Raw genomic sequence first — 27,325 nt, 5'->3', positions numbered from 1 at the left:
ATATTTTCTGATGTCTAAGTGAGTACGTGGGTAGCTCTGTCAAAATCCTTCTGAATTAGAAAAAATTTAGTAGACTCATAGCTTGTAATTCTTCCTATTTTTCTTGGTAAGTAGAGTAGCACAAGTTACCTTCCGAGAAGGATTTTCTTTCGGAAAGTGATCTCTACACAACACATTTACACAACATACTCACATGGAATGGAATCCACCACATATATTCCACTCCATATGAGTATCGTGTAAAAATTGTGTAACGTGTGTTGTGTTTCTACCATTTCTCTTTCCTTTATGGTAAATTATTCTCGCATGGTACTTGTTAAAGTGTAAAATCAAAGCATGAGTTAATGGGCCGGGAGAGAAAAATAGACAAAATAAAATCAGTAAATTATATTATGGCAGCTACTAAAGATTAATTATTGTATAACTTTGTTTTGATGTTTTTTACTAAATAAAAAAACGAAGTTGTTGAAGTGGTTTAGATAATTGACTAATAAATCAAGTTGGGAAAAAACAAAAGGAAATGACGACTAAGTATCATCAAATTTTGATATAAAACACAAGTCAGGTTGAGACTTGTGCATGCTTTTGTCCTTTTCTTCACGTCTTGCTATATATCCTTCAAAATCCTTTCGTATAAGCATTAATATGGCATAGGCATCATGTGGATTGTGGAAGAGAAAAATCTAGGTTTTTTGTTTTTTGATTTTTTTTTTAAATAAAATAAAATAAAAGAATTTGCACATTTTTTTATGGACAAAATTTTTCTTTAAGTAGGCCTCCAACCTTGTTTATAAAATTGATATATGCTTTTATAATCACATATTCTAAGAATGTATGTCATTTTAATATATAAATTGAGTTGAATTTAATTGAATGCATTTCATTCAAATCCAGTTTGAAAGAAAAACTTCATCATTTTTTCTTCTGTAATAAAATTTGCATTCAATGGGTTTTTGTAAAGTTCCGTGACTGAAATTGATATTGGACTCATACGAAAAAGTTAGAAAAAAGGAACTCGATCTTTACAAGAAGATTCATTTTTTAGGCAATTCATATATTTCCATTTTCTATGCCGACTATATATGCATATAAAGTTCACATGCCGATTCCATAAATAAGCCTCGGGTCTAATTAACAAAAGAGCCGAACCACGAAAAAGGTTCACTCCATAAAGAGGCTAATAAAAGTTTAAGAGTGTATTGTATGACAATTTTTACTGCAAAACACCACAAAAGAAGTCGGTGAAACTCACAAAAAGAAGCTACCTAAGACTCCCATTTATTCAACGTACCATAAAAAGTACCCTCTTTCTATTAAGTCTTAAACGTTTTCTCATTATTCTCTTTCGGATTTGAGGATAGTTTACTGATTCCAGTGATAGCGTAAGCATAGGCACATTAGGGAGCTCTAACTAAGTTGACTACATATCCGTTCTTATTCATTACATAAACCAAGAAGGACACTTCTCTAAACCAAAACTCACATTTCATGAGCTTGGCGAATGATTTCTTTTCTCAAGCACTTCCGACATTGATATCAAGTGTCTTTCATGCTCGACACGATTAGTCGAATAGACTAACATGTCATCGGTAAACGCTACTACACCGAAATCTAAGTACTCATGGAATTCTTGATTTAACAAGTTCATAAATACTAATGATGTATTTGTCGATCTGAATGATATCACCAAAAACTCGTAATAATAATACCGGTTCGGATCGCTAACTTTCGAACATTTCTTTTTTGCGTCGTGAGTGTATGGTATCTTAAAAGAAAGTCAATCTCCGAGAATACCAAAACCCCCTGAGTTGACTGATCAAGTCATCAGTTCTCAATAAGAAATACTCATTCTAGATCGCCATTTGGTTTAGTATACGATGGTCCATGCACATTCACACAGACTTGTGACTATAGCGAAAACATTAGAATAGTGAAATACCACTTAAATTTTCTCAATTCAAACTCAACTTGGGCTTGGCTTGGACGTACACACGAGGGCATTCAGGACATTTTCCCGTGTTTAATTTCTCAGTTACAAGTGTGTTTACGACCCTCCACTTGTGATGAGCTTCTTCATATTCAATGGAAATTGACCTATGAAGATGTGCAAAGCGGGTGGTTTGTAAGAAAATACTAAAATTATTTTGTTAGTGAGAACTCTGTGGTAAAATCACGATGTTGAGGAAGCCACATGAGTGCTCAATCGTTGAATGTGAGAATGATCCCCATTTTAGCGAGTAAATCCGGATATGATTGTTGTATCATACCACTTTCGCGTAAATATCTCATGTAAAACGCATACTTACATGAATGTTTCTAATATCGAATGCATGCTCGTATGTGTGTAAAGCGATTTGATGTCCAAATTTCGAAGACGAAATTTTTAAAAAGTGGGAGAGATGTAATGTCCAAGAAAATATTTAATGAGTTTATTAGGATTAAATAAAAATAAGTTTATTTAGTATGGTAAAATAAAACAATTTATCTTATGAACTCGTAATTGGTAGCCAAGAAAAGAAAATGCAAGAGAATATTTTTAAAGTCCAAAGAAAAGAACAGAAAAATAGAACGAAAAATAGAAAATAGAATAAAATAAATTGAAATGAAAATATAAAATAGAAAAACAAAACAAAACAAAAGAATCATCGATTAAGGAAAAGTCAAAAAAAAAAAAAAAAAAAAAAAAAAAAAAAAAAAAAACCATATGTGGGGCGACCTGCGCCCCACAAAAACAAGTGACGGGCCGTAAGGCCCTTCACAATAAACAGGCGCCCAACGCCTGTTTAATTTAATGAGGCAGAATGCCTCTTTCCTTTAGAAAAATAAAAAATAAAATAAAATAAAATAATAATAATAATAAAAAAGGTCGTCGCAGAAGCTCTTTTACTATCCTCCAGCAAACGTCACTCCGATAGTTTTCTTCTTGTCTTGAAGATGACCCATGGTTTTTGATAATAATAAAAATTTAGTAGACTCATAGTTTGTAATTCTTCCTATTTTTCTTGGTAAGTAAAGTAACACAAGTTACCTTCCGAGGAGGATTTTCTTTCGAGAAGTGATCCCTACACAACATATTTACACAACATATTTATATGGAGTGGGTTCCATGCGAGTGGAATTCATTACATAGGTTCCACCCCATATGAATGTGTTGTATAAAAATTATATAATATATGTTGTGTTTTTATCATTTCTCTTTCTTTTAAGGTAAATCCTTCCGGCATGATACTCGTTGCAGGACCCGAAACACATGAATAAAGTAATATAAAAAGTAAAATCAAAGCATGAGTTAATGGAGATCAGAGAAAAATAGACAAAATAAAATCAGTAAATTATATTATGATTTTTTTACTAATAAATCAAGTTGCGAAAAACGAAGTTGTTGAAGTGGTTTAGATAATTGACTAATAAATCAAGTTGGGAAAAAACAAAAAGAAATGACGACTAAGTATCATCAAATTTTGATATAAAACAAATTCAGGTTGAGACTTGCTTTTGTCCTTTTTTTCACGTCTTGCTATATATCCTTCAAAATCCCTTCGTTTAAGCATTAATATGGCATAGGCATCATGTGGATTGTGGAAGAGAAAAATCTAGGTTTTTTGTTTTTAAATAAAATAAAATAAAAGAATTTGCACATTTTAATTATGGACAAAATTTTTCTTTAAGTAGGCCTCCAACCTTGTTTATAAAATTGATATATGCTTTTATAATCACATATTCTAAGAATGTATGTCATTTTAATATATAAATTGAGTTGAGTTGAATTGAATTGAATGCATTTCATCCAAATCCAGTTTGAAAGAAAATAGAAAATAGAATAAAAGAAATAGAAAATTTCAAAAATATTTTTTTAAAAAAAAAAAAAACCAAAAGAATCATCGATTAAAGAAAAGTCAAAAAAAAAAAAAACCCAAAAAAACCAAAAAAACCAAACAAACAAAACAAAAAACATAGCCTCCAGCAAACTTCACTGGTAATTTTCTTCTTGTCTTGAAGGCGACCCTTCGTAATTCGGTCCAGCCGTTCCAAAATTTACTTTTTCACCTTCAAAAATTGTAGAGCTTTTCATGCAAGGGGTTAAATTACAATTTATTTTAAAAATTTAGTAATTTAATTTATATTCTACCACTCCTTTTTGCATGGGAGTTCAAATTTTTTCTTAATAAATAAGGTTTACCGTATAGAATATTTAATTAATAGGAGCTCCTATCCTAAAGGCTAAAACATTGATGCCGCATGTACTTCCAGAAAGATTTGGATTCAACAAAACAAAAGACAGGAGCCCACTTCATACGCTGATTTTCTATTGCAACTTCGGTACGGAATCCGAAAATGCAGCCGTGGGTTGTGCTGGGCTGACTCTATGAATCCGCAAAGCACATGAAGGACCATTTTTATACTTGGGCCTAAACCAGGAGCCCAAATGAAGAAAGACTGGTTTTAATTGCTATCACCCGCTATTCGAAAATGAGAAACACTATAAAGAAAACTCATGTCATTCTTGAATCCTTATAAAATAGTGATTTATCACACATCTCATGGTGATTTTAAAAGTCACATCAATTTTGTGAGGACTCAAGAAAGACACGAGTCTTCCTTATAATATTACTCTTAGTAGACTGTTATATGATTGTCGTATAACTTGATTTTACAATTTTCATGTCGTTAGCTATGCCATTTTTGAGGAAACCGATCGATGCACTATATATGTAAAAAGGAAAAGAAAGAAACTCATTTTATGCTTACGTGCTCATTTTCAACTTGTAATTCACGTACCGAGACCGTCCTCGTTATCTCCGAAAACTTCTTTTAGGATGTAAATTTCCTTATAATAGTTTTATACAAAATACTTTAATTATGTGTCAACATATACATTATCAGATCTATAAAATTATGTTCATCCAAACCCCCCACCAAACAGAAAAAATAAAAAATCTATATATGTTAGTGCATAAGTTTTCAAGGCATGCCTTATTATCACAAGGGGACGCAAGATTAAAAACCGTAAGCATCGTAGGGCCTGCATTCACCCAAAAGGGAAAAGTGGGAATGGGTTCGGGCCGGTCCAAAGCTCCTAGCCTACTACCATTAATTTTTCTTCCGTCTTCTTCTTTTTCTTCGTCTTTCAAACTTCTCGTGTGTAGAAAATTCGTTCAAACTTCAAACAACGTTGTAGCTTATTCTAAATCGGAGAATTCAAAACCATATAAAAGAATTTCGCATGATTTTTTGGCTGCATTATTATATTAGACACTGTTTTTAGACCAACTACCTACTTACTATACCTAGCTATTATGGTTAAGTGTAAAGCATTCATGATTTTTTACGGCTTTAATGACACCTATAAAGGGTTATGGTTGCATGGCACGGTAAAATTTAAGAGCTCCTTTCGAATACGAGAGATCACAATAGCTCATTTCAAATGTTTGATAAAATTCCTCTGTGAGATTCTTATTATTAAGCTTCATTAAATAAGTAAAGAACTGAAATTCTATTACAACTCTAATCCCAACCAATTAAAACAGTGGAGCCACATGTAGACTAGTAGGGGACATGGCCCCTAGCTACTAAAGATTGAAAAAAATAATTGAGTCATATATGGCCCCCCCCCCCAAAAAAAAAAAAATTATAGCGTAAGAAGTTCTTTTCAATTGTGGTCTCTGGTCTCTCCCTCTCTCTTTCTATTTTTGAAAGACTAGTCCGAGAGTGAAATTTTAACCTTGAAAATTCCTCTAACCTTGAAAATTCCTCAAAGGTGGGTTTGACAACAATTAATATAATGTTGAAACTGAAACTAAAATTCAAACTAGATCCAAACCAATTAACTAGCAATTCTAACTGATTTAATAGACTCTTCTTCGTTTATGCATTCTTCATAGATAAAGTTGTAGTTATATCGTTTATTGCTTCTATAGGATCTATTGTTATGGTCTTGATTAGACATGTTGTCATGTTATTTAAAATTTTAGATGATATGGTACCATGTAAAACTTGGATGCAAAAAAAATGAAATAGACCATAAAATAGATCATCTCTATTTCCTATAGTTATGGTAGAAGGGGCAGCGTACACAGAAAAAGGAAAAATATAAAAAAGAAAGAGAAAAAAAAGAATTGGTACTCTCACAAGCTTCACACCGACTAATATGTCGTGATTTAAGTGACTTTTTATGTCAGTTACTTACAAAAATAAAACTGTTAATCACTTAAACTGGCAATACTTTTTCTATTTCTTTTTTTTTTTTCCTTAAAACAAAAAAAACCAAAAAAAAAAAAAAAAAAAAAAAAGAAAGAGAAGAAGAAGAAGAAAACACCGGACTAGAGACACCACCCATATATATATATGGCAAAAAACTTTTTTGAAATGGGGACTTGAAGTGAGAAAAAGAAGGTTCTGATTCGGATTTGTTTATTTCCATTCAACCGATCTGAAAATTAAAAGAGATCTAATGGTTAGTTTGAAAAAAAAAGTTTTTAGAGTTATATAGAAATTGTAAATGGATTATATCTCAAATCAATTAACTAGCAATTCTTAATGATTTAATTGACTCCTCTTCGTTTATAACAAAACTGTTAATCACTTAAAACAGACAATGCATTTTTATTTTTATTTTTTTTAAAGAGAGAAGAAGAAGGAGAAGAAAAAAACACCAGACTAGCTAGAGACGCCACCCATATGGCAAAAATCTTTAATTTTGAGATGGGGACTTGAAGTGAGAAAAAAAAAAAAGGTTGTCATTCAGACTTGTCTATATATTGCCATTCAACGACCGGTCTGCGTCAGCCGTCACACAGTGCATGTATTCGTGCCTTTGACTTCCAATTCTTGGGCATCTGTACAAATGGCAGACATCACAGAGAGAGAGAGAGAGAGAGAGAGAGAGAGAGAGAGAATATGGGGCGAATTAAGACAAGGTTGCCGAGTTGGCCGGGGGGTGTATATGCTGCTATGCTATATGCATAAACCTGACTCCGTTGTGCAAGCCACAGCCACAATTTGTGGAAAGACGAATCTAATGAATGGGTTTGAAAAGTTAGGCCAAAAACAAATTGGGTTTGGAGTCATCATAAAAGGCATGTAGTGTGGAAGCCACCGCACATAATTGATGCATGGGCTCTCTTTGTTAGGTATTGTCGCCAATAATTGTACTACTACTTCCCCATTGCCCAATTGCTTTGCTCGGTTGCTCTCCAAACAATATACACGGAAACTCTTTGCATTTCTCAACTTAATTAATTTGTCCTCATCTAATCATGTCTACTTCAACGTATTTTCTCCTTACCGGCCATCACCCCCATCACACAAAATCATTTCTTTTCTTTTCTTTTTATTAAAAGCTTAAACGGAATTAATCATTTAACTAATGCTTAATTAAGGCATCTAATTATAACAGTACTACGTACTCTTATATATATATATATATATATATATATATATATGGGCGCAGCTCGATCGGATCGATGTGGATCGATTTGATGAGCATGGCTCAACAAGTCAGAAAAACTTAAATGGAAAATGCAACGCACCACGTACATTCAATTTTTTATTTTTTATTTTTTTAAAAAAAGAGGTCAAACATAAATGAAAATTTATTTCTGTTTTTAATTCAATTAAAATAATTTAGTAAGAATAAAGACGTTACATGCATTGCATATGGCAGTCATAGCTAGCTAGCTAGCAAGCAAGCAATTTTCCTTGGTCAAATTGAGCTTAATTTGAATTAAAACTGCACAAGTAGTTTTCATGATTTTAATTAATTCATTTGAATCAAGAAACTGTCAACCTATATATTCTCCGATCCCCATGCATGCATGTGTGATTTACTTGTAATAAGTGTGTGAATAATTAATTTAGCAATTTTCAATATATTTCCTAGTCGCTCGCTCAACTCTGCATGCATGCCGTGGTAAAAGGGGTTTAAGGCATCCCCTTATAATTTTAATTTGGATGGAACATGGCAAAGATGAGGTTGTTAAGAGTATTAGACAAGCATAAACAAGTTGTTAAGAGACTTAATAAGCATTACAAAATTTGGAATTTGACTAATCAAAAATAAACAAAAAGAACTATTAAATAAATAAAAATCAAATGCACGAGAGCTTTGAATCAAAGAGAAATCCGGAGTACTACTCTTTACCAGGAACCATGCATATATAGAATCTTGAAGTACGTCTTGACTATGGTAAAAGAACTTTGATTTTCAATTTCTTTTTGTTTTTAAATTAATGCTTTAAATTAAGCCCATTCCAAGAACGTACGTATAGTAGGTGCCTCATTTCCTCCAAGCTTCTTCGTGTATTCTTGGATGTTTACTTTTCTTTCGATCTCACGAATTTTCTAAAAGTAAGGGGGCCAATTAGTTTGCATGAAAACGAGAGCTAGCTAGCTTCATGCGTAATTTAGTATATGCTCATGTATTTAATTATGCGTTTAATTATATATACGCCGAACATATATATATATATATATATAATTTGGATTGTTGATAGCGTAGGATATATAGTAAACAGAAAGTCAGAAACTATGGATCGATCAGATGGAATTCGGTAATTATAAATTAACCTCCTACGTACTAAAATGTAAACTGAAAATATTTTGTAAAGTACAATTAACAAAAATTAACTTAAAACGTTGATTCAGAAGAAAAACCGATAGATTTTGATCGAGCCCAAAAAAACAACTCTCGTTGAGAGTACGTTAATGCTGGATGAGTAATGATTTATCGCCACCTAAATATACAATTTTTCACCACCTTAATTACCTACGTGGCAAGGTGGTTCCCCTACTACTTTTTGAGCTTTTTTTTATTTTTAAAAATAAATTAAGGTGATGGATCACCTTACCACATAAACAAAGTGATGAAAAGTTGTATTTTTAGGTGGCGTTGAATCATTACACATGCTATATGCATATATGGTCGCAACTTGCTGAACAAAAATAACTTTTAGATTAATTAAAGTGTTATATATGTAGAATTAATATTGTAACACTAATATATAACAACTTTCTCCAACCATATATGCATGCCTCAAATTGTGAGGATTCTTGCCACTTTTGTACTGAGATCGATCTTCTTTGCCAAGATATCTATTATTAATTAAAAACAGATTTTTTCCACTTCCTAAAAAGATCGAAGAGATAGTTTGGATGGGAAGGGAAATTATATTTGAACCCTTACCCACCTAGCTAGCTTGTTGGTGGTCCATGGTGTTGATTGGTCGCGTCCTCTTTGTCTTCGAATGCATGGTTTTAACTTTTGACTTGAGAATCCCCAAGCATATATGGTCACTATACACTATACAGTAGTAATGACCCAACCAAATTAATAGTTCGTCCACGGATCCAGCTACCCAGAAATTGCTTATATTCCCTTCTTCAGTAAACATCAAGAAATTATGCATGTGTTAATTTTCCACCCTATTTATCCTCCAAGTTTTGTTCCTGTCAACTAAGATTTGTACGGCTGCATGCGAAGTCATATTTTTCATTTTGGTCTTCTCCAATATGAAAAGGATGAATAAAACCACTCCGATCCGAATACTTTATAGTATGTGAAAGGATTAATTGCTTGTATGTACGTACGTGTCTACATTAATTACTTAAAGGTGGATTGGGATTCAATTATTAATTGTTTGAATTGCGTATATATAATATTTGATTAATTGCAGGGAATATTTGATTTAACAAAACTTTTTAGGTTGTGTCTTTTGTTTTTTTTGGTTGTGATCGACGTGTATACGACATAAAAAAATAAAATTAATTTGAGTACTAGTGTTTGATATATGTTTCTAATTATCAATTAACACTTTTTTTTTTTTTTTTTTTTTTAGCTAAAAAGCAAAAAATCACCCAAAATAGCAGAACTACTTCTGTTTCTTGTTTTGGTGGTGGTATATTATTATTATTATTATTACTGTTATTATTATGGTTGTTATTACACTAGGTAATGTGAAAAGGAATCGAGTAGCAAATCTTTCTAGATAGGCAACAGGTTGGTACATTTAATATATATAACAATATAATTTGCCTCTCTTTTTTTTTCGCTGTACGAATTTATCGGAATTTGAAGGTACAAAGAAATTGTACAACAATAATAATTACCATCTAAAAACTAAAGAAAAACCAGCTAGTGGACGAAAGTTCCCGTTCCTCACTACTGAATTTCACTTGATGAATATAATAGTTAGTTGGTCATCTCTTGACCTTCACCATTCACCAACCCAAAAATTATTTTTCTCCCTGCTCTAAAAGTCCATTTCACGTGCTCCTTGTGTGACCAAACCCATGCAAACCCCTATAAATACCGAGCGAGCTTCACATATTCTCTACGTTCAAACACATTTGAAGCCTAGAGTTCTCGGCCTCTGATCTGATCACCACTATGGCTCCCGTGGTCTCAAAAATTGCCATAATCGGGGCTGGTGTTAGCGGCTTAGCAGCCGCTAAACAACTAGCCCACCACAACCCCATAGTTTTCGAGGCGAGTGACTCCATTGGAGGGGTCTGGAGGCACTGTTCCTACAGTTCCACAAAGCTTCAGTCCTATCGTTGTGATTATGAGTTTTCCGATTTCCCTTGGCCTGACAGGGATAACAACACTTTTCCATCTCATACTCAGATATTGGACTACTTGCAACAATATGCTGAGCACTTTGACGTGCTCAAATGTGTGAGGTTCAACTCAAAGGTGGTTGAGATCAGGTTTGTAGGTGACCGGGAAGCAGCAGCTGATTTCACTGGCAAACCGGCCACTCTGTTGCCCGGACACCCTGTTTGGGAGGTTGCTGTCCAAACCAACCATTCAGACACTGTTCAGGTTGTTATTGTTCTTATTTTCTCCAAACATAGGAAAATTATATTTGGCGTAAGTTGAGCCTGTTCTTAGGGTACTTCCAAAGAAAACACAACAAGATTTTTCTCTGTATTTCTTTTCCTAGAAGAAAACTATATATATATATATAGTCCTATATGTCAGCCATAAACTTCTTTGAAGTCTCATATGTTTTGCTAGGTCTCTTCTTACACACCGGATTTCTTGCTGTTATTATACATGATATAGAGTAGAATTATAAAAGTTTTGTGTCATCGATCCTTAGCTTTGACACTTTCATCCACCATAAAAAGTTAGAATTATATGCTTTTCTTTTTCATTTTTTGGATGAATAAGTGATCTTTACTAACCAAAAAACAGAGTACAAACAAAAGAGTTTCATTATTATTATATATATATGCTATTACTATTATAGGTATGGTTGTTATCATTATTATTTTAACATTAGCCCAGTTTATAGAAAATAAAGTGAGTTTTGTTTATTTGCTTGCATGATTCAGTGGTACGCCTTCGAGTTTATTGTGGTTTGCGTTGGAAAATATGGGGATGTACCAAAAACTCCAGAATTTCCCCGCAACAGAGGGCCTGAGATATTTCAGGGCCAGGTCCTGCATTCCATTGATTACTGCAAACTTGACAAGGAAGCTGCTACACATCTACTTGAGGGGAAGAAGGTTGCAGTCATTGGCTACAAGAAATCAGCAATTGATTTAGCACTGGAGTGCGCAGAGGCGAACCAAGGTACGTACTAATATTGAGCTAGCTTTATATATCCGATCGTACGTACATCTAACGAGTGTATATATATATATATATATTAGATTCAAATATGTGAAACTTTAGGGTCCAAAAGCTTTTCAAAAGCTTTTATAAAGTTCTCCCTTTCTTTCCGTCACAAAATATTAGCGGAAGCCTAGCTAGCCTAATTCCTTGGCCATCTAGACAGATACAAATTGCATGTGTATTTGATCGTTGTTAGAAAAGACTTTCCATTTTGGGGAGTGGGGGCTTCGCATCCTAGATAAAAAATATATATATATATATATATATATATATATATACACTTCTGATTTTCCACGTCGAGTTGGAATTTGCATGCTTTTCATACAATTAAGATGTATTTGACGTTGACGTTGTGAATTGAATCTGAATGAACATGTTTCCAACGATTCTATAAATCGCACGAGTTGGAATTCTACGCATCAGTTTTGACTTTGTAAATATTGCTGATGTACTCATGAGGAAGAGGTTGGACAGGTGTCTACTTTAATTTAGTACTTTCAACACCACGTAACCTCTGGAACAAAGGCGGTCGTGTCTTGGAAATTTCTTCGGATTACAACGTACATGTCAAACTTTTATGACATGGGAAAATTTGGATGTATTATATATATGCAAGAAAATAACTTCTAGCTGTTCCTGATTTTCTTCGTAAAGAAAAAGAAACTTTCAGGCAAATCTCCCCATATATTTCTTGATTTTATTTTCATAGGCTGTGTTAAGCAATTAATTAAATTCATTATTTTTTACGAGCTAGAGTTTTTGAAATAAGTGACCTGCATTTTTAATAGTATATATTGATATGACTTGTATAATGAACAGTAGTGCTGTCTAATTGGTTTTGAAGGGCCGGGAGGGCAACCGTGCACCATGGTGGTAAGGACTTTGCACTGGACCGTTCCCCATTACTGGGTTTGGGGTTTGCCATTTTACTTGTTCTACTCAACAAGATTGTCTCAGTTCCTCCATGAAAGACCTAACCAAAGCCTTCTCAGAGCCCTTCTTTGCCTTCTTTTATCTCCCATGGTAATTAATTAACAAATTTTTAGCAGAACAAACTACTCTGGCTGACGAGTACTAGCTAGCTAGAGGGGCTAATGTTAAGTTGTTTGATCTGTATGATTTTCAACAGAGGCGTGGAGTCTCAAAATTTATCGAGTCCTATTTGCTGTGGAAACTTCCTCTGCAGAAGTATGGATTAAGACCAGACCACCCTTTTGAGGAAGACTATGCATCTTGTCAGATGGCTATTATGCCAGAGAATTTCTTCTCTGAAGCTGACAAGGGAAAGATTGTCTTCAAAAGAGCTTCAAAGTGGTGGTTCTCAAAGGAAGGAATTGAATTTGATGATGACACCAAACTGGAGGCTGATGTTGTGATTCTTGCAACTGGTTTTGATGGGAAAAAAAAGCTCAAAGCTATATTACCGGAGCCTTTCCGTAGTTTGCTAGAATATCCTTCCGGTGTCATGGCCTTATACAGGTAAGAATTATACTGTTAAAATTGTTGTCATAGCTTTTTTAAAAGTAGCATGATCAAGATATACTTAATTTCCTTTTTTTATTGCAGGGGCACAATCCATCCTTTGATTCCGAACATGGCTTTTGTGGGTTATCTTGAGAGTATTGCAAACCTTCACTCTGCGGAGCTGCGTTCCATATGGCTAGCTCGTCTTGTAGATGACAAATTTAAGCTCCCAAGTGTTGAGAAGATGATTGAACAGACAACTAAAGAGATTGAAGTAGCAAAGAGGACAACTAGGTTCTATAAGAGGCACTGCATCTCTACCTTTAGCATCAATCACGGTGATGAAATATGTGAAGAGATGGGATGGAATTCTTGGAGGAAGAAGAACTGGTTTTCAGAAGCATTTAGCCCCTATTGTAGTGAAGACTACAAGGAAAATTGAGGCAGTGATAAGTACATGATCACTTCTATAAGGGAGGTTTCTAGTTAATTTATATCTTATCTTATAATGGTGAAAGGAAAAAGTACCAAATGATAATAGATATATAATAACTAAAATATAATATATATATATATATATATATATATATACATAGCATGTAGAGGAGGATTAAAGATCTCTATGTTTGAATAAAAAGTATTTGCACTTTTATATTGTCCAGAAAATTGTTATATAGTAAGCATTTAATATCTCAGTTGTTGTCTTAAACAAAACGTACAATCACCACGCTTGATTTTCATTCCCTGAAAAATTCAAAATAGTTTGATGTTCTAGAGCAGAAATGATCACCCTTCTCACCTGGTGGAATATATGAAGGGTTCAAAGTGGCTAGCAACTAAAGTAATTACAAAGGACTTGAATAATACAAGATAAATACTTTTCGAAGGCGCGAAAAAAAAAAAAGGGAAGAATAAGAAGATAAAGAGGCTCAAATGCTTTGAAGTAGTTTCAAGGTCTCATCGACATGCTTTTCAGGTTGGAACTGGTTGTTGTAGATGAGTTGAACCTCTCCTTTCTTGTCAAGAACATAGGTCTGTCTCCCAGGCAGTGTTCCGAACAGATCTGATGGCACTCCCCACTCTTTCCTCACCTTGTTTCCCTCGTCACTCAGCAAAGTGAAAGGAAGCCTATATTTCTTTGCAAAAGCCTACAAACATTTAAACCTTTCTTGTCAAATTAATTTAAGCATGATTACCAACAACTGAATGAGTTCTGAATGTTTTTTTAATAGCTTAAAGTCTTGAAATTGCAAAAGCTTACAAAGAAACATTATCCAAAATATAATGATAGCATACTAGTAGACAGTAGTGGTCATGACTTTATGGATGTTTAGTAGTTGTGATCTTATTCTTGTTAAAGCTATTTTGTACCTTGTGAGATGATGGATCATCACCGCTAATCCCAACAACCTCAGCTCCTGCTTTCTTAAATTTCTCATAGGAGTCCCTGAAAGCACAAGCCTGTCGGGGTATCAAATTGTTAGGCCCTGCATTGTATAACCTTAATGCTCTGTTTGGATGACAAGTCCTATATTAATGTGAAACTATTCTCAAAACAGTAAAAACTCACAAAACATTGATATACAATGTTCTCAATCTAAACATACATTATGATTCTGCAGCAGGAAGAACATTAATTATTTATTTATTCATAAAAAAAGGCTACCCATTAGCTAACATATATAATTCATATAGATAATCTGGTAACAAAAAAGAACAAGTACCTGTTTGGTGCAGCCAGGGGTCTCATCAGCAGGGTAGAAATAGACCACCACTGGCTTGCCTTTGAATTTGGAGAGGCTCACATTTCTTCCATCCTGATCTTTCAATGTGAATGATGGTGGGACCGTACCTTTGTTCACCTGTCAAGAAACATACACTAAAACCCTTACAAAAAGACTAGCTGCGGCACACAATTCTATACAGTGAGCAATGTACCTTGGCAAAAATAGAACCCTTGGCTGAAGAAGAAGATGGGAGTGTCAAAGAGGAGGAAGAATAAGAGACCCTGAGACCATAAAACTGGGATTGAGATGATTTGGAGATAATTTGGAGGTTATGAGACAATGGGTGTCTGGGAGATTGAGTGGGGAGCAGAGAGGGGAGAGAGTGGTTTGGGAGAGTGAGGGAAGCCATAGGATAGAGACTAGAGAGCAAGAATGAAGGGTTCTCCACTGCTATCTGATTACATTTACTTGGGAAAGATAGGGAATCGGGATAGATTGGCTAATTGGCTTCTGGCGTGGACGATTGCTGACCCCAACCTCTGATTTACAGGGCACCAATCACCTATGTTTTTTTTTTTTTTTTTCAGGTACAAGGAGATTGTCGTTTGAGTACAAATATGATTATTTTCAAGGAAGAAATGTAATTTTTTTTTTTTTTTTTTTTTTTTTTTCTTTCATGGTGGTGCAAATAGATTCTTCAGGTTAAAAAAATGATTAAAAACTATTTGTAGTAACCAAAATTAACAAACAAGTCATTACACCTAACTTTTATTCAAAATTCCCTAAATTTAAAGATAAAATAATTATAAAAACAAAAGTAAAAATATAAAATAAAAGAAGAAATTGAAATCTACTTATAGGGGGGTGGCCACCCCATCGCCATGAGAATTCCCATTTGGTCATTTTGACCACCCCTTCAATTTCTTCTTTTATTTTATATTTTTACTTCAGCGTGATTGGGTCACTCTTTTATTCAAATAGGAGAGACGTTACACAATATGATTGGTGCTTAGATAACATTATGTTGATTTTCATCCAAATTTTGGACGAAAGTTAAATGCAATGACGTATTTATCAATTTTGTTTAGGGATAAATATGTTTTTAGTACATAAGTTTTGAATGGTACTTCCGTTTTGGGAAAAGACCAAATTAATATCTCAGTTAAATTTTTCGTCAAAAAATTAACAATCCGCCAAATCACTGCTATTTAGCACCACTAGGAACACGACGCATGTCCCTTGCAACACATCAGCATCCACATAATTGTCAAATCACCTATATTTTTAAAAATTAATTAAAAATAATAAAATTTTAAAAAAAAATTGAAAAAAAAAGGGTGGCTGAGCTACCCCCTTAGCCACCATGGGGTGGCACCCCTCTTCTTTTTTTTTTTCATTTTTTTTTTTCAAAGTTTATTATTTTTAATTAATTTTTAAAGATGTGGGTGATTTGACAATTATGTGGTTGCTGGCGTATCGCAAGGAACATGTGTCGTGTTCTTAGTGGTGCTAAGTGGCAGTGACGTGGCGAGCCGTTAGTTCTTGGACGAAAAACTTGAGTGATGTACTAATTTGGTCTTTTCCTAAAACGAAAGTACCATCTGTGATGGAAATTGAAACCTAAGTACCAAAAAATAAAATTTTCAAAACTCAGATACTAAAAACGTAATTAACCCTTTTTTTTTTATTACATGAAGTTTTCATCCACTTTTGTACCTCATTAAGCCATTTAATGTGAACCGATTTTGCCTCTCTTTTTTTTTTTTTTTTTTTTTTCTTCCTATATATTTTTAGTCTGTTTGAAATTGAAACTTCGAACCCAAATGGGGGAAATTCAACTAGAATTTAACAATCGTGAGAGGAACTTTCGTAGTGATTACCAATTTGATTTCACCGTTTGAATTGTAGCTTGTTGACTACATCTCTCTAATAGTCTAGCCAAGAATCACATTTTCTATATTTTTCAAATCATCGTAAACACACATACGTTCAAAGAAACTTCAGAAAATTGACTCCAAAGAATTTTCAAAAGCGAACCAAACACACTCAAAGCATAGTCCAGGAAATGGCTCGAGCAGTAATCATAAATTTTCCCAAGGAAAGCAAAAAGAGAAGTCCTTGTAAACATCAATTTATCACTTTTTAAAATGCAAGGACCGTTTTTGAAAAATATTTTAAACCACATGTGCCAAATTTTTAACTTATCCTCAAATGAAAAGCTCTATTGAGTATACGGTTCGACGCGATTACAAAAATTCAAATCTAATCGAACAGAGACGGATCTTCTCAATTTCAAATAAAACGAAGAGGAGTAAGTTAAGCTAATATGAAGGACAAAATTGTTTGAAATTTAATATTGAGACAGTTTTGCCTCTTTTTTAACCCTAACCGACTCCTCTTTCATTTTATTTGACTCAGTTTAAGTCATTTTGAGATTATGATTTTTGTGTTGGGCCTAAAAAAATCTAAATTAACCCCAATTCTAATAATAGTTATGCAAAACATTACAGTTTTCAATACCAAAATCAAAACAAATAGAAAATAATTGAATACAATATTTTGATAAAATATGGGGCCAGCAAACTCCAAAAGAATCCACCTTAAAATACTTTTCAAGTTACGGCATTCATAAATTTAAACTCTTCATCTTTTTTGGGCCGAATCTAAATAAGGCCCATCTTTATTTTGGTGGTCCGCAACTTGTCCAATATATCGAGGTTGGGCTGACTTTACCAGGTTGCAGGAAATCCCTGTGATTTCAACAACTCTGCGGAGTGAGCACATGAACCATCCTTAAAACCCTTGAACCACTATTCATCAAATATTCTTGCTGTTCCTTTCCTTATCTTTTACCGGTGCGGGTTTGTTGAATTGATAGTTGGGTTCGGTCTTCTGGGTCCGGTTGTGTAAGTCTTCGTGTGTTTTTGGAGGTTTGAGAAATGGAGGGGTTACAGAAATTGATTCCTAAAGTCTCAAAAGAGACGAAGTTAGGCTCTTCCAGTTCTTCTCCCTTATCGGAGACTCCCTATTTGAGTGGCGGTGGAGTGGGAGGAGGAGTTTCTGCCGCTTTATCTTCTTCTTCTTCTGATCAGTCTCATGTTTTGGTCACCCGGGCTCCTAGGTACTTCCACTTCTCTCCCTCTCTCTCTCTTTTCTTTTCGGTTTCTTTGATTTACTATGTCAATATGTTGTATTTAATTGTTTTCTTTCTTCACTAGCGAACTGGGGTGTACAAATTATTTGTATGAGCTTCTTATTTATTTTTTATGCTAAACTTAGAAGCCTGTTATACGAAATGTTTGCTTTTGTAATAGTATGAATGAGTTTATCAGAATTTTTCAAAGTTTAAATACTGAGGTTTGATGTACATGTCTGTTAGTATGATGGTAAAGTTTCTATGCTTTGGAGGAAATGGGGAGTACCCAATGAGAACAACGTAATTCATCCAAAAAAAGAAAAAGAAAGAACAATGTAGAAGTAGGTTATCCCTAGAAAGGGACCACTTTTTCATTTAGTAATGAGAAATGCTAGAAACTAGACTTTTATCCCACTTTTATCTTGCCAAAATCAACCCTTGATTTTTTTATTTTTTTATTTTTTTTTTAATAGAAGCGGATCCAAGAGTTGATTGGCACTGCCATGTCAACGGGGCGGGATAAAAGTGAGAGAAAATGTGTGGTTTCTAGTCTAGCATTACTCTTTACGGGAATGTGGAAGGCTGTTAATAAGTAGTTATCCTTGTAAATGTCATGCGAAGTCATGTGGGTGGAGAATTTAGAGCGGATTTGGATATGGCCTAATATATTCAATGGCATAGCTAGAATTTTGATTCACACAAGGCAAAATTAAAATGTACCAGTTGAATTTTTTTTTTTTTTTTTTTGAACTTCTCTTTTGTGGAAATCCAAACGTTTAGCAGCATTATAAATAATATAACTAACGAAATTTATATTCAAACTGGCCAACCACAATCCCTCTCTCTTTATGATGCACCTTTTTATATAAGCTTTGCCATTTTTCTCTCTTCAAAGTCAATGGAAACCAAACTGCAATTATTAAATTTTTCTTCTTCCTCTCGTTATATTTTTCAGTCTTCTCTTCTAAAAAGGCAATTATTGTATGTCTGGTTGCAGACAAGTGGTATCACTGTGGACTTGCTCAAAGCTTTGTGCTATTTCCTTTGCTGTTGGAGTTGTATTCGGGTACACACTGAGGCGACGCGTTCGGCGCTGGGCTTCCAACCTTCTCAAGAGATTGAAAGATAATTGATTCCACCCTGTCCTTCTCATTTTATGCCAACTTCAGTGTTGTTATCATTTACAGGTAAACTTTTCTGCTGATTATAGCTGCTTACTCGCAAAGAGAACAATTTGGAGAATTTTCAGATCCAAGACAGGCAATTAGTCTCACTGCATCAATAGAGAATGATTTTGCAGAATTTTCTTTTGGATGTTTTAAGGAGGGGGAGCAATTTGGAGTCATTGCAGCCAAGAAATCTACTATTTGCATTTTCCTTTCTTTGTTTTATAAAATTCTCGTGTTGGACTGAACTAGTAAATGAGTAATACATGGTAATTGCATTTACATCTTGTGAGCTACTATCATGGATACATGATGTCTTTTCCTTTAGAATCATTAGCATAATTACAACAAAATAAGCCGGTGTTTTGATGGTGATCCCTTTATTTCAAAAATACTCCTTGTGAAACTCGAAGCGTGTGGAGGTCTTGCGACTCAGCTCGCAAGATAGCTTACTCAGCTCCTTTGCCAAAACTGGCATCCCACAGTAGAAAACCCCTGCAAAGTAACAATCCCTTTTCCTGTTAGAAGACCTTCAGTATCCTGGAGATTATTCATGATCATATACCCTAGAGTCTAAACAATTGTGGTCTACATGAGTCAATTTATAATAATGTGAGGGTTTTCTGTTTAGACCATCATGGCCGCCTTAATTGATAAATAGAACGAAATAGCATAAAAGAAGATGACCTACGGCTCTATACATCACAAGAATTCTAATCTATTTCTGATATATCCCTTTTGCTTCACGAATTAAATCTCTAATTTAGTCGAGACCCCTGAATAGAGTTAGAGCTGTAGTTGCAAAACATATCAGGCAATCCAAGCCCAATAAGTTGAGTTAAAGGTTTCTTAAGAGTTTGGCTGTTTATATCTATTTCATTTGAGTCATCTGGCGCTGAGTTGTTGAATCAGATGGTTGCTAGCGAAGTTTTTTCCTTAATGATATGAACCCAGTTCCACCCTCTGATCTCAGTATTACATCGCTCAGTTTGCATGCATGATGGGATATGGCTCTGTATTAACAATTCTGTGTTTTGGTAGTGTATCTTTACCTACTGTTGCATATGGATGCCTTGAAGCTATTTTAGTAAACACTTCATCCCAATTAGGCCTAGCAAAGTGCGTCCTTACCTGCAACAAATCAATACATGCAACTGTTTAGGCCATAAGATTGCCAAATGCCTTCCACTGCCCATATTTGTTGGTTGGCTATATGGAAAAACTTGTGTCTGTTCACTGTAAAGGTAATCAAAGATCTTACTCGGGTTCCAGATAGGATGTCAACACCATGTTTGGCATGGTTGAGAGCTTGAACCATTGTGATCAATGTTGACCTTGCATCGTGTTCTTCGTATACACTTGTAAGGTAGTTGTGAAGCTCAATTTGACCCTAATTCAGTATATAATTATATATAAGAGGAGAGAATGAACAGTCACTTGCCTGCTCATTTGTGATGATTCAAAATACATATAATTGTGATGGGCAATGATTAAAACTTAAAAAGTCAGTATTCATTACTTTGTGATCCATTTCAGCTACTTCGTCCATTACTCCTTTAAACCATTCAAAGGACCCGGGCTCCCTGGTAACCCAGTAGAAATAAGCATTTTTAGCTCTCTGACACTTCTTCCTTCCACCCGGTGTCAAATTTGAAGATGTAAAACTATTGAAGCTGTCAACTGATATAGTGGTGTCTGTGTTCGAATCCTAGGCCAACAGAATGTGAAACATCAAATTCTGAAAGAAAAAGAAAGAAAGAAAGAAAGAAAAAGTGTTGTAAAAATAAAGTGAAGTGGTATATATGCTTGAATATGAATTCAACCAGTTGTTCTTCTGTTCTTGTATTGTTTAGAAGATCTCTAAGGATGCTTATAAAAGGGGTAGCCCCAATTCCAAGTCCAACCAGTAGCAAGACATCATAGTTTTTATAGTCCTGCGCTGGAGCTCCATATGGGCCATCCACAAACAATCTGGGTTGGCTGCATCAATAAACTAAGCTGAGTTGATATCTCCCTATGTATTTTGTCTGAATTCCAATCTAAAGAAGGCAATGTTAGACTGTCATACCCTCTCTGAGCCACTTGCCCGAATACACTAAATTTGGCTCGACCAATGACAGATGGTAAACCATCCACCTCGGTGAAAATTCGCTTCAATTCCTGCGTCCAATCTCCTACAGTACGGATGTGAACACTTAGGTAATCATCTCCTGGCGCTGAAGTTATGGAAAATGGATGCCTAGAAAGGACAAAGGATTACCAAATCACATTTCCTAGGAATGGAGGTTTTGGGGAGGGGAAGCTGAATGTCTGTCAGAAGCAATACTTACCATTCAAATTGAGAGATTTTTGGGCATTGCAGAAATATGTACTGCCCACTTTTGTACTTGAATCCTTGAGGCTTGGACATGATTAAACAAAAAACATTTCCTGGTAGCACTGAAATCTGCAATGAACAAGAACGTGTTGAAAATCTCTGGTTTTCCACAAAAAAGTTGCTATTGATAAACATCTACTAGAAGAATGAAGAATCCACCTTTGTAACTCCCCTTTTCTCCCTTTCCCGCATTGAAAAAAAAAAAAGGAAAAAAAAGTGACTAATTAATTACCTTGGATATTTTAACTGAATAATGCTCTGATCTACACGTTCGTACACTCCGCTCTGCTATGTAGAGCAATAATGGAACAGAGACGTACATCCATGTCTGGAAAGTTAGCAAAGCATTCAGTTCCAATACTACTGTTAGCAATCTTCTTCTGTCTTACTCATACAAACGATCATGATTCCAAAGTTCTTACCGTTTTCTGGTACCACTGGTGGGCAAAGAACAAGAAGGTTCCATGAACAAGCAGCAAAATGTAGACGATACCCAGAAGGTGATGGGAGTACCAAAATGCATTAAAGCCCGTCAATCTGTTGAACGGTGCAGGCAGCCTCACCACATTTTTCCTGAACTGAGGTGTTGCTAGAGTGAATGAAACGGCCATTAAAACCACCATGGAAATCCCAGTCACGCCTTCAACACCCCTCACTAGGTCTTTGTACGTGGGTTTTTTGTTTCCGAAATCGGAAGCTATCAAGGCAAATCCTTCTGGAGACGAGTTTATAAGGCGAGGAAAGTCGCATGCCATATGGGTTCCCGCATGAAGGAGCACTCCAATTACTATAGCAAATGCAATCACCTGTCAAGTAAAATGATAATTAGGGACATGTAAGAATGATTTAAACTGCACTGTGAATAAACCATTAATTGTACTTCCTCTAATTACAAACTACAACATCCCCTTTTATTAGTGTTTTCTTTTTAAAAAAATAACGTTACAAACTACATTTTTATTCTCTAATTATTACATAATGATGATGTGACCGTCCTAATGTCACATCATCATTGTAGAATATTAATATGATTTCTAGCATTATTCTTAATCTTCTTTTGGGGTAGATGTCAACCCTAAAAATTTAAGAGTACTGTTATTCTAATACTCTTCACACTCATTTATCATCAATTTTTCATATTGATTGATGTGACATGTTTTAAGTGGTTGATATCAAAAATCACTTAACTTAAAAAAATACATTACGGCAGCCGGCATATGAAATGGATGTAATAAATAGAAATGAATAGTAACATTACTCTTAATCAAAACCAGTCCTACTCCAAAAAGGCAGATGTGGCATACAAGATATGTATATATGATACCCATTTTGTTTGGTATTTAATACTTGAGTAATGCTACCCTTTATACGTCCTAATTAACATTAACTGATGTGACGTCTTAAGTGATTTTTTATTTATTTATTTTAAATGGCTGATATGAAAATTTACTTAAAACATATCATTAGAAGTAAATGTAGCATTACTCTTACTAAAAAGCTTTCAATTAATGTCCCAAAATGTATATCATTTATCTATAAACACCTGCTGATCAGTTAGTGACTCCTATTACCTTGTGGAAATTAATATTGTCGTCAAAGGGGACAAAGGACCTGGCTCTTGTGGACCGAAGCCATGTCAGCGTGTTTCGACAAACTGGTACGAGGATTAGAGCCATGTTGAGCTTCAGAGTCTCTGCAGCCCCTTTGGCTGTCGGCAAGCAATAACCCAGGACCTGAAATGCTGCCCTATTTCTGTATTGGTTGAATTTCCAGGTGAAAAGGCCTGCCATGGCAATCAACCACAAAAGTAAAATCCAACCTCTCCGCCAATTCTCTAGTATGAGACACCGGATTGTTGCGGTTACTCTTCGCATCATATTCTTGGGCCTGAAGGAACTGAGGTTCTGACTCCACCCTACAGTACTTGCTGTGCTCAGTGGTCTGCTGTTGTTCGTGTAATTGTCTCTTTGTAGAAGCAGCGTTTCTAACTGCCATAACTGAGTAAAGGTCAAAAGGCACAAGGCCCAACAAACGTGTTAATGCATGCTTTGGGCAACCAGCCTGGTCGATCTTGCGTAAATCATTTGACAACTCAGCAAAGATTGGATTATATATAATAGAGCAGGGTTGAAATATTGGTGTGTACGTTGATAAAAAAACAGTGACATGATCGATAGCCTGTTGAACAAGGGTTTTAGTAGTTTTACCTCAATATATCCGAGGTTTTCTGGATCTAGTTCTTCCATAATCAATGAAGCATATTCTTCTGCCTGTTCTTTTAGCTTCGATAGCTTGTTTGCAGAAGCGCTGAGCATTATAAGCTGTAATTAAATAGAGAAACATAGTGAAGCGTAATGCTATCGTACGTGCTAACATGCAATTAATTCACAAATTCCTATTAATGAATTGTGCACCATCCTTGATCACATGCATTGTCACCAATTTAGTCTGTTAAACTAAATACATGCATGTGAACGTGAGAATATATAAGATATGTTCTATTAAAAATATATGTAATTCGAATTACATATATTTTGAACGCATGTGATCAGTTTAGTGGATTATATTAAAAAATTTCTTTCAACCCAGCTTGAAAGAAAATTTTGTTCTTAAAAAAAAAAAAAAAAAAGTATTACTCACCTCTTGCACTTCCTCCCTTGTAATTCTTCCATCCTCGTTGCTATCCGCCCTGCAAAATTAAAGTATATTAAAGTTCTTCTGCTCACGAACTCGAATGAATATTCGAATGAAATATTTATTATTACTGTTACTCTGACGCTCGAATTGAAATGATTGTCACGAATTAGGCAGTCTAACATCCAGGATAAACTTGTTTAATGCACATAACATGAAAAGATACCATGATCGATGCCTCACCTATGCAAAGTAGCTAACTAGCTACCATTATTGATCATTTTTTTTTTCACTTCTCTTTCGAGGCAAAGGAAATATTGAATATATAATATGTAATGTCAACTATATTTGACCCCACCCCTCCAAATTCCCATCTCTTCCTTTGTCTATTCCTGTTTTAACTTTTTCCATCTTCTGGTATTAATAAATATAATTCAATTCAGCAAAAGGAAGTGCAGTAAAATAAAGTGGAGGCCGTACATGTCGAAGAAGATCTGAAGGCGGGCGTCGAAGCTCTGGTCCGAAATCTGGAGCCAGAAGTCACGAAGCTCTTCTTTTGTGACCTTCCCTATGTTCTGTCTCCTCCTCCGCGCCAAGGCGTCGAATATGCCCACCGCAAACTCCTTCGACTCCTTCCCCATCCCTGCCACACCACAATTTCAATCTATGTTTATCTCTGTAATTAAAACCTCTATCAGACAAGCTAATGCAATTAATATATATTAATTACCTATGCATTCACCGAAGTCTTCTCGAGCAAGCAAGCCGTCCTTGGCCAGGGACTCGAACCTCGCCTCCACTTTTCTGCACAACTCGTCCGCGTGGCAAACTCCCTTCCCGGTGCTTTTGTTGATGAATCTCAGACCTTTGAGCGCTTGCTGTGCGCTCGATTTCGTCCGTTGAAGTCCCGCTCTGATTCTGCGAGCGTCGCGGGCCGATATCGTGTTGCGCTCCTCCGTATCCGACACCGACGTCCGCGAGCTCGACTGCGATTTCAGCCACGGGAATTTCCTCCGGATTCTCGACGTCACGGAGAGGCTCCTCGCCAGAAATCCTTCCGCCTCTACCTCTCCCGTAGCCGCGGTCGCCGTCGGCGTGACGCTGCAGACGACAATGGAGTCTTCCTCGAGCTCCAGCGTGACTTCGACTGTGTCATGGTCATCGTTCCGTCTCAGGTCGTTGAGAAATATCGGCAGCATTGCTCCGCCGACTCCATGTTCGCCGGAGTCGTCTTCACTGTCGTCCAATTGTTCGAATGCGCGGCTACAATTGGACCGCTTCGAACAGCCTTTTCCAAAAGACGACGACGACAACCTCATCACTTTCTCTCCGAAAGGTAAATTCAACTCCTCCTCTGTTTGCTTAATTTCTGCTGTGCAGAAGCTCATACACTGATACACACATACAGAGATAGAGAGAAAGAGAAAGAGAAAGAGAAATAGAAATAGAAAGAGGTGGAAGTTAGCTTTGATTGACACGTTTGGGAGCCAAATGGTCTTAAAACACTAAAGTAAACTAAAATAGTAAAACAAGACAAACACCTCTCAACCAATCTGCACACACGATTTCAACGCCTTGCTTCGTCTTCGTGCCTTAGTCGTGCTTGTAAGAGTAGTTGAGAGATTTTCGCCCCTACCGTATATACAAAAATGATTATGCTCTGTAATAAACATTACTTTATTCCACTGTTATACATTATATATGTATCTACAACATACCCATTTTCATTTCAACGCTGTTTCTTCAACCACAGCTATATATCACACGCGTTGTGTTTATAGGTGGCCGGATACAGAGAGGTTGAGAAAGATTTACGAGTTTTGCGCCCGCGTCTTAGCCAGGAAGGCAGAAACAGTTTTTAATTTGCTGCTGCAGAATGTAGATTCTTTTTGTTGCAAATAATTAATTTATATAGAGAGCCGAGCGAAAAAGAGAAAAGAAAAAAAAAAAAAAAACAGAGGTAGGTTGTCATTTATTTAATTTAATATAATAGAAGGTGGAGGAGTGAGTTGGATTACAAAGTTACAATTCTCTTAAAAGTGAAATGAATCTAGAATCATTTCTTCTTCTGATTAGATTTTGTTGATTAAACGGGGTTATTTGTGTTTGCATGTCAAGTTTTAGCCGTGTTGAATTATGAATTTATGATTATATACGTTAACTTTAATTCGATTCATTTAGTTAAACGAGTCACACTCTTCAACCTTAACTTACTAATTTTGTCCTGAGTTTAATTATGTCAAAAATTGTCAATCCTAATGTCGCATGTTAGGTTCAAGTCGTGTTAAGATATAAATATAAGACAATATAGGCTAACTTTAACCCGATCCATTTAATTAAGTGGATCAAATCCATCAACCCTAACTTACTAATTTCGTGTTGAGTTAATTCGCTATATAGTCGTGTCAAAATCCTAAATTTTACAAATCAAATAATGAAAAATAATAAATATATTACCCCATCATTTAAAAAGTTTTAAAAAAACCATTAAATGTTCTAAAACAAAATTTTAACCATTATATATAATTACTCTTCCCTTAGTATTGGTAGCTTTTTCACAATTTTAATGTGGTGCATGCTGATTGTATAGTAGTTATTGAAGTGGGAACTGCCGACTGCGTTTGTGATGCCATATTAATTACTTAAAGCTCCAATTAACGTTTGACTGATGCAATCATTTGCTTTTAGGAATTTCATTTCTAATCACAGTTGTAATCATTGGTATTTTGTTTATTCATTGCATATTATAAATATATAAGATTATCAACCATATTGGTGAAATTGCCTTTTTTGCTACGTACGTGCCTATAATATATATTATGGTATTTGGCAATCATTGACTAATTAATCCTTGATTTTTGTATGTAGCTGCATAACATCTACATGTATATATTTTTTAATTCAAAAAAGAAAAAAGAAAATCGAAAAATAGAGAGGTGAAGGAAGGACAAAATATGTGATGAGAGCTGTAAAATATATAATCATGGATATATAAATGAATAAATTAAAGAAATGCGTGTTAGTGACAGAAAGAGAGAGAAGAGAAGAGAGGAACAAATAATAAAATGGGTACATGAGGTTACCGGCCAGTTACGTCCAGGAGTTGAGGTTGTGGGTAAGTTGCTTAGGTCATTCATGGTAAAATCATGCGAACATGGCCTGGATTTAATTAGCTAATTAAGCAGCCTTTCTTTTCTCTAAGTA

The 27,325-nt window shown here is 35.1% G+C and overlaps 4 protein-coding genes across 5 annotated transcripts; 2 read left to right on the top strand and 2 right to left on the bottom strand.

Moving 5' to 3' along the window:
- Nucleotides 1–10,348: 10,348 nt before the first annotated feature.
- LOC133858009 (probable flavin-containing monooxygenase 1) lies at nt 10,349–13,608 on the top strand. The gene is made up of 5 exons (XM_062293420.1): nt 10,349–10,819; nt 11,335–11,575; nt 12,462–12,640; nt 12,747–13,096; nt 13,184–13,608. Exons 1-5 carry the CDS (start codon nt 10,385–10,387, stop codon nt 13,521–13,523), a joined length of 1,545 nt encoding a protein of 514 aa, XP_062149404.1. The 5' UTR covers nt 10,349–10,384; the 3' UTR covers nt 13,524–13,608.
- A 189-nt stretch (nt 13,609–13,797) lies between these two features.
- On the bottom strand, nt 13,798–15,318 carry LOC133857583 (peroxiredoxin Q, chloroplastic). The gene is made up of 4 exons (XM_062292851.1): nt 15,020–15,318; nt 14,806–14,943; nt 14,453–14,542; nt 13,798–14,229 (listed from the first exon to the last, which is right to left on the bottom strand). The coding sequence occupies exons 1-4, from the start codon at nt 15,215–15,217 to the stop codon at nt 14,011–14,013; spliced, it is 645 nt and encodes a 214-aa protein (XP_062148835.1). The 5' UTR covers nt 15,218–15,318; the 3' UTR covers nt 13,798–14,010.
- A 2,246-nt stretch (nt 15,319–17,564) lies between these two features.
- Nucleotides 17,565–19,392, top strand: LOC133857326 (uncharacterized). The gene is made up of 2 exons (XM_062292547.1): nt 17,565–17,929; nt 18,942–19,392. Exons 1-2 carry the CDS (start codon nt 17,748–17,750, stop codon nt 19,075–19,077), a joined length of 318 nt encoding a protein of 105 aa, XP_062148531.1. The 5' UTR covers nt 17,565–17,747; the 3' UTR covers nt 19,078–19,392.
- On the bottom strand, nt 19,338–25,767 carry LOC133857325 (respiratory burst oxidase homolog protein E). Of its 2 annotated transcripts, XM_062292545.1 has the most exons (15): nt 25,663–25,767; nt 24,852–25,512; nt 24,602–24,764; nt 24,128–24,176; nt 23,695–23,808; nt 23,059–23,484; nt 21,910–22,293; nt 21,720–21,815; nt 21,441–21,556; nt 21,179–21,349; nt 20,934–21,090; nt 20,630–20,818; nt 20,372–20,500; nt 20,163–20,241; nt 19,339–19,605 (listed from the first exon to the last, which is right to left on the bottom strand). In XM_062292545.1, the coding sequence occupies exons 2-15, from the start codon at nt 25,507–25,509 to the stop codon at nt 19,496–19,498; spliced, it is 2,841 nt and encodes a 946-aa protein (XP_062148529.1). In that variant the 5' UTR covers nt 25,510–25,512; nt 25,663–25,767; the 3' UTR covers nt 19,339–19,495. The 2 variants fall into 2 exon arrangements, with proteins under 2 accessions (XP_062148530.1, XP_062148529.1); XM_062292546.1 differs by lacking the exon at nt 25,663–25,767 and having other exon boundaries at nt 19,338–19,605; nt 20,167–20,241; nt 24,852–25,592.
- Between the last annotated feature and the right edge of the window lie 1,558 nt (nt 25,768–27,325).

The sequence above is a fragment of the Alnus glutinosa genome, chromosome 14 (assembly GCF_958979055.1).
Source record: "Alnus glutinosa chromosome 14, dhAlnGlut1.1, whole genome shotgun sequence".
In the NCBI taxonomy this organism is placed as follows: domain Eukaryota; kingdom Viridiplantae; phylum Streptophyta; class Magnoliopsida; order Fagales; family Betulaceae; genus Alnus; species Alnus glutinosa.
This window is presented reverse-complemented; position numbering and strand designations above follow the sequence as displayed.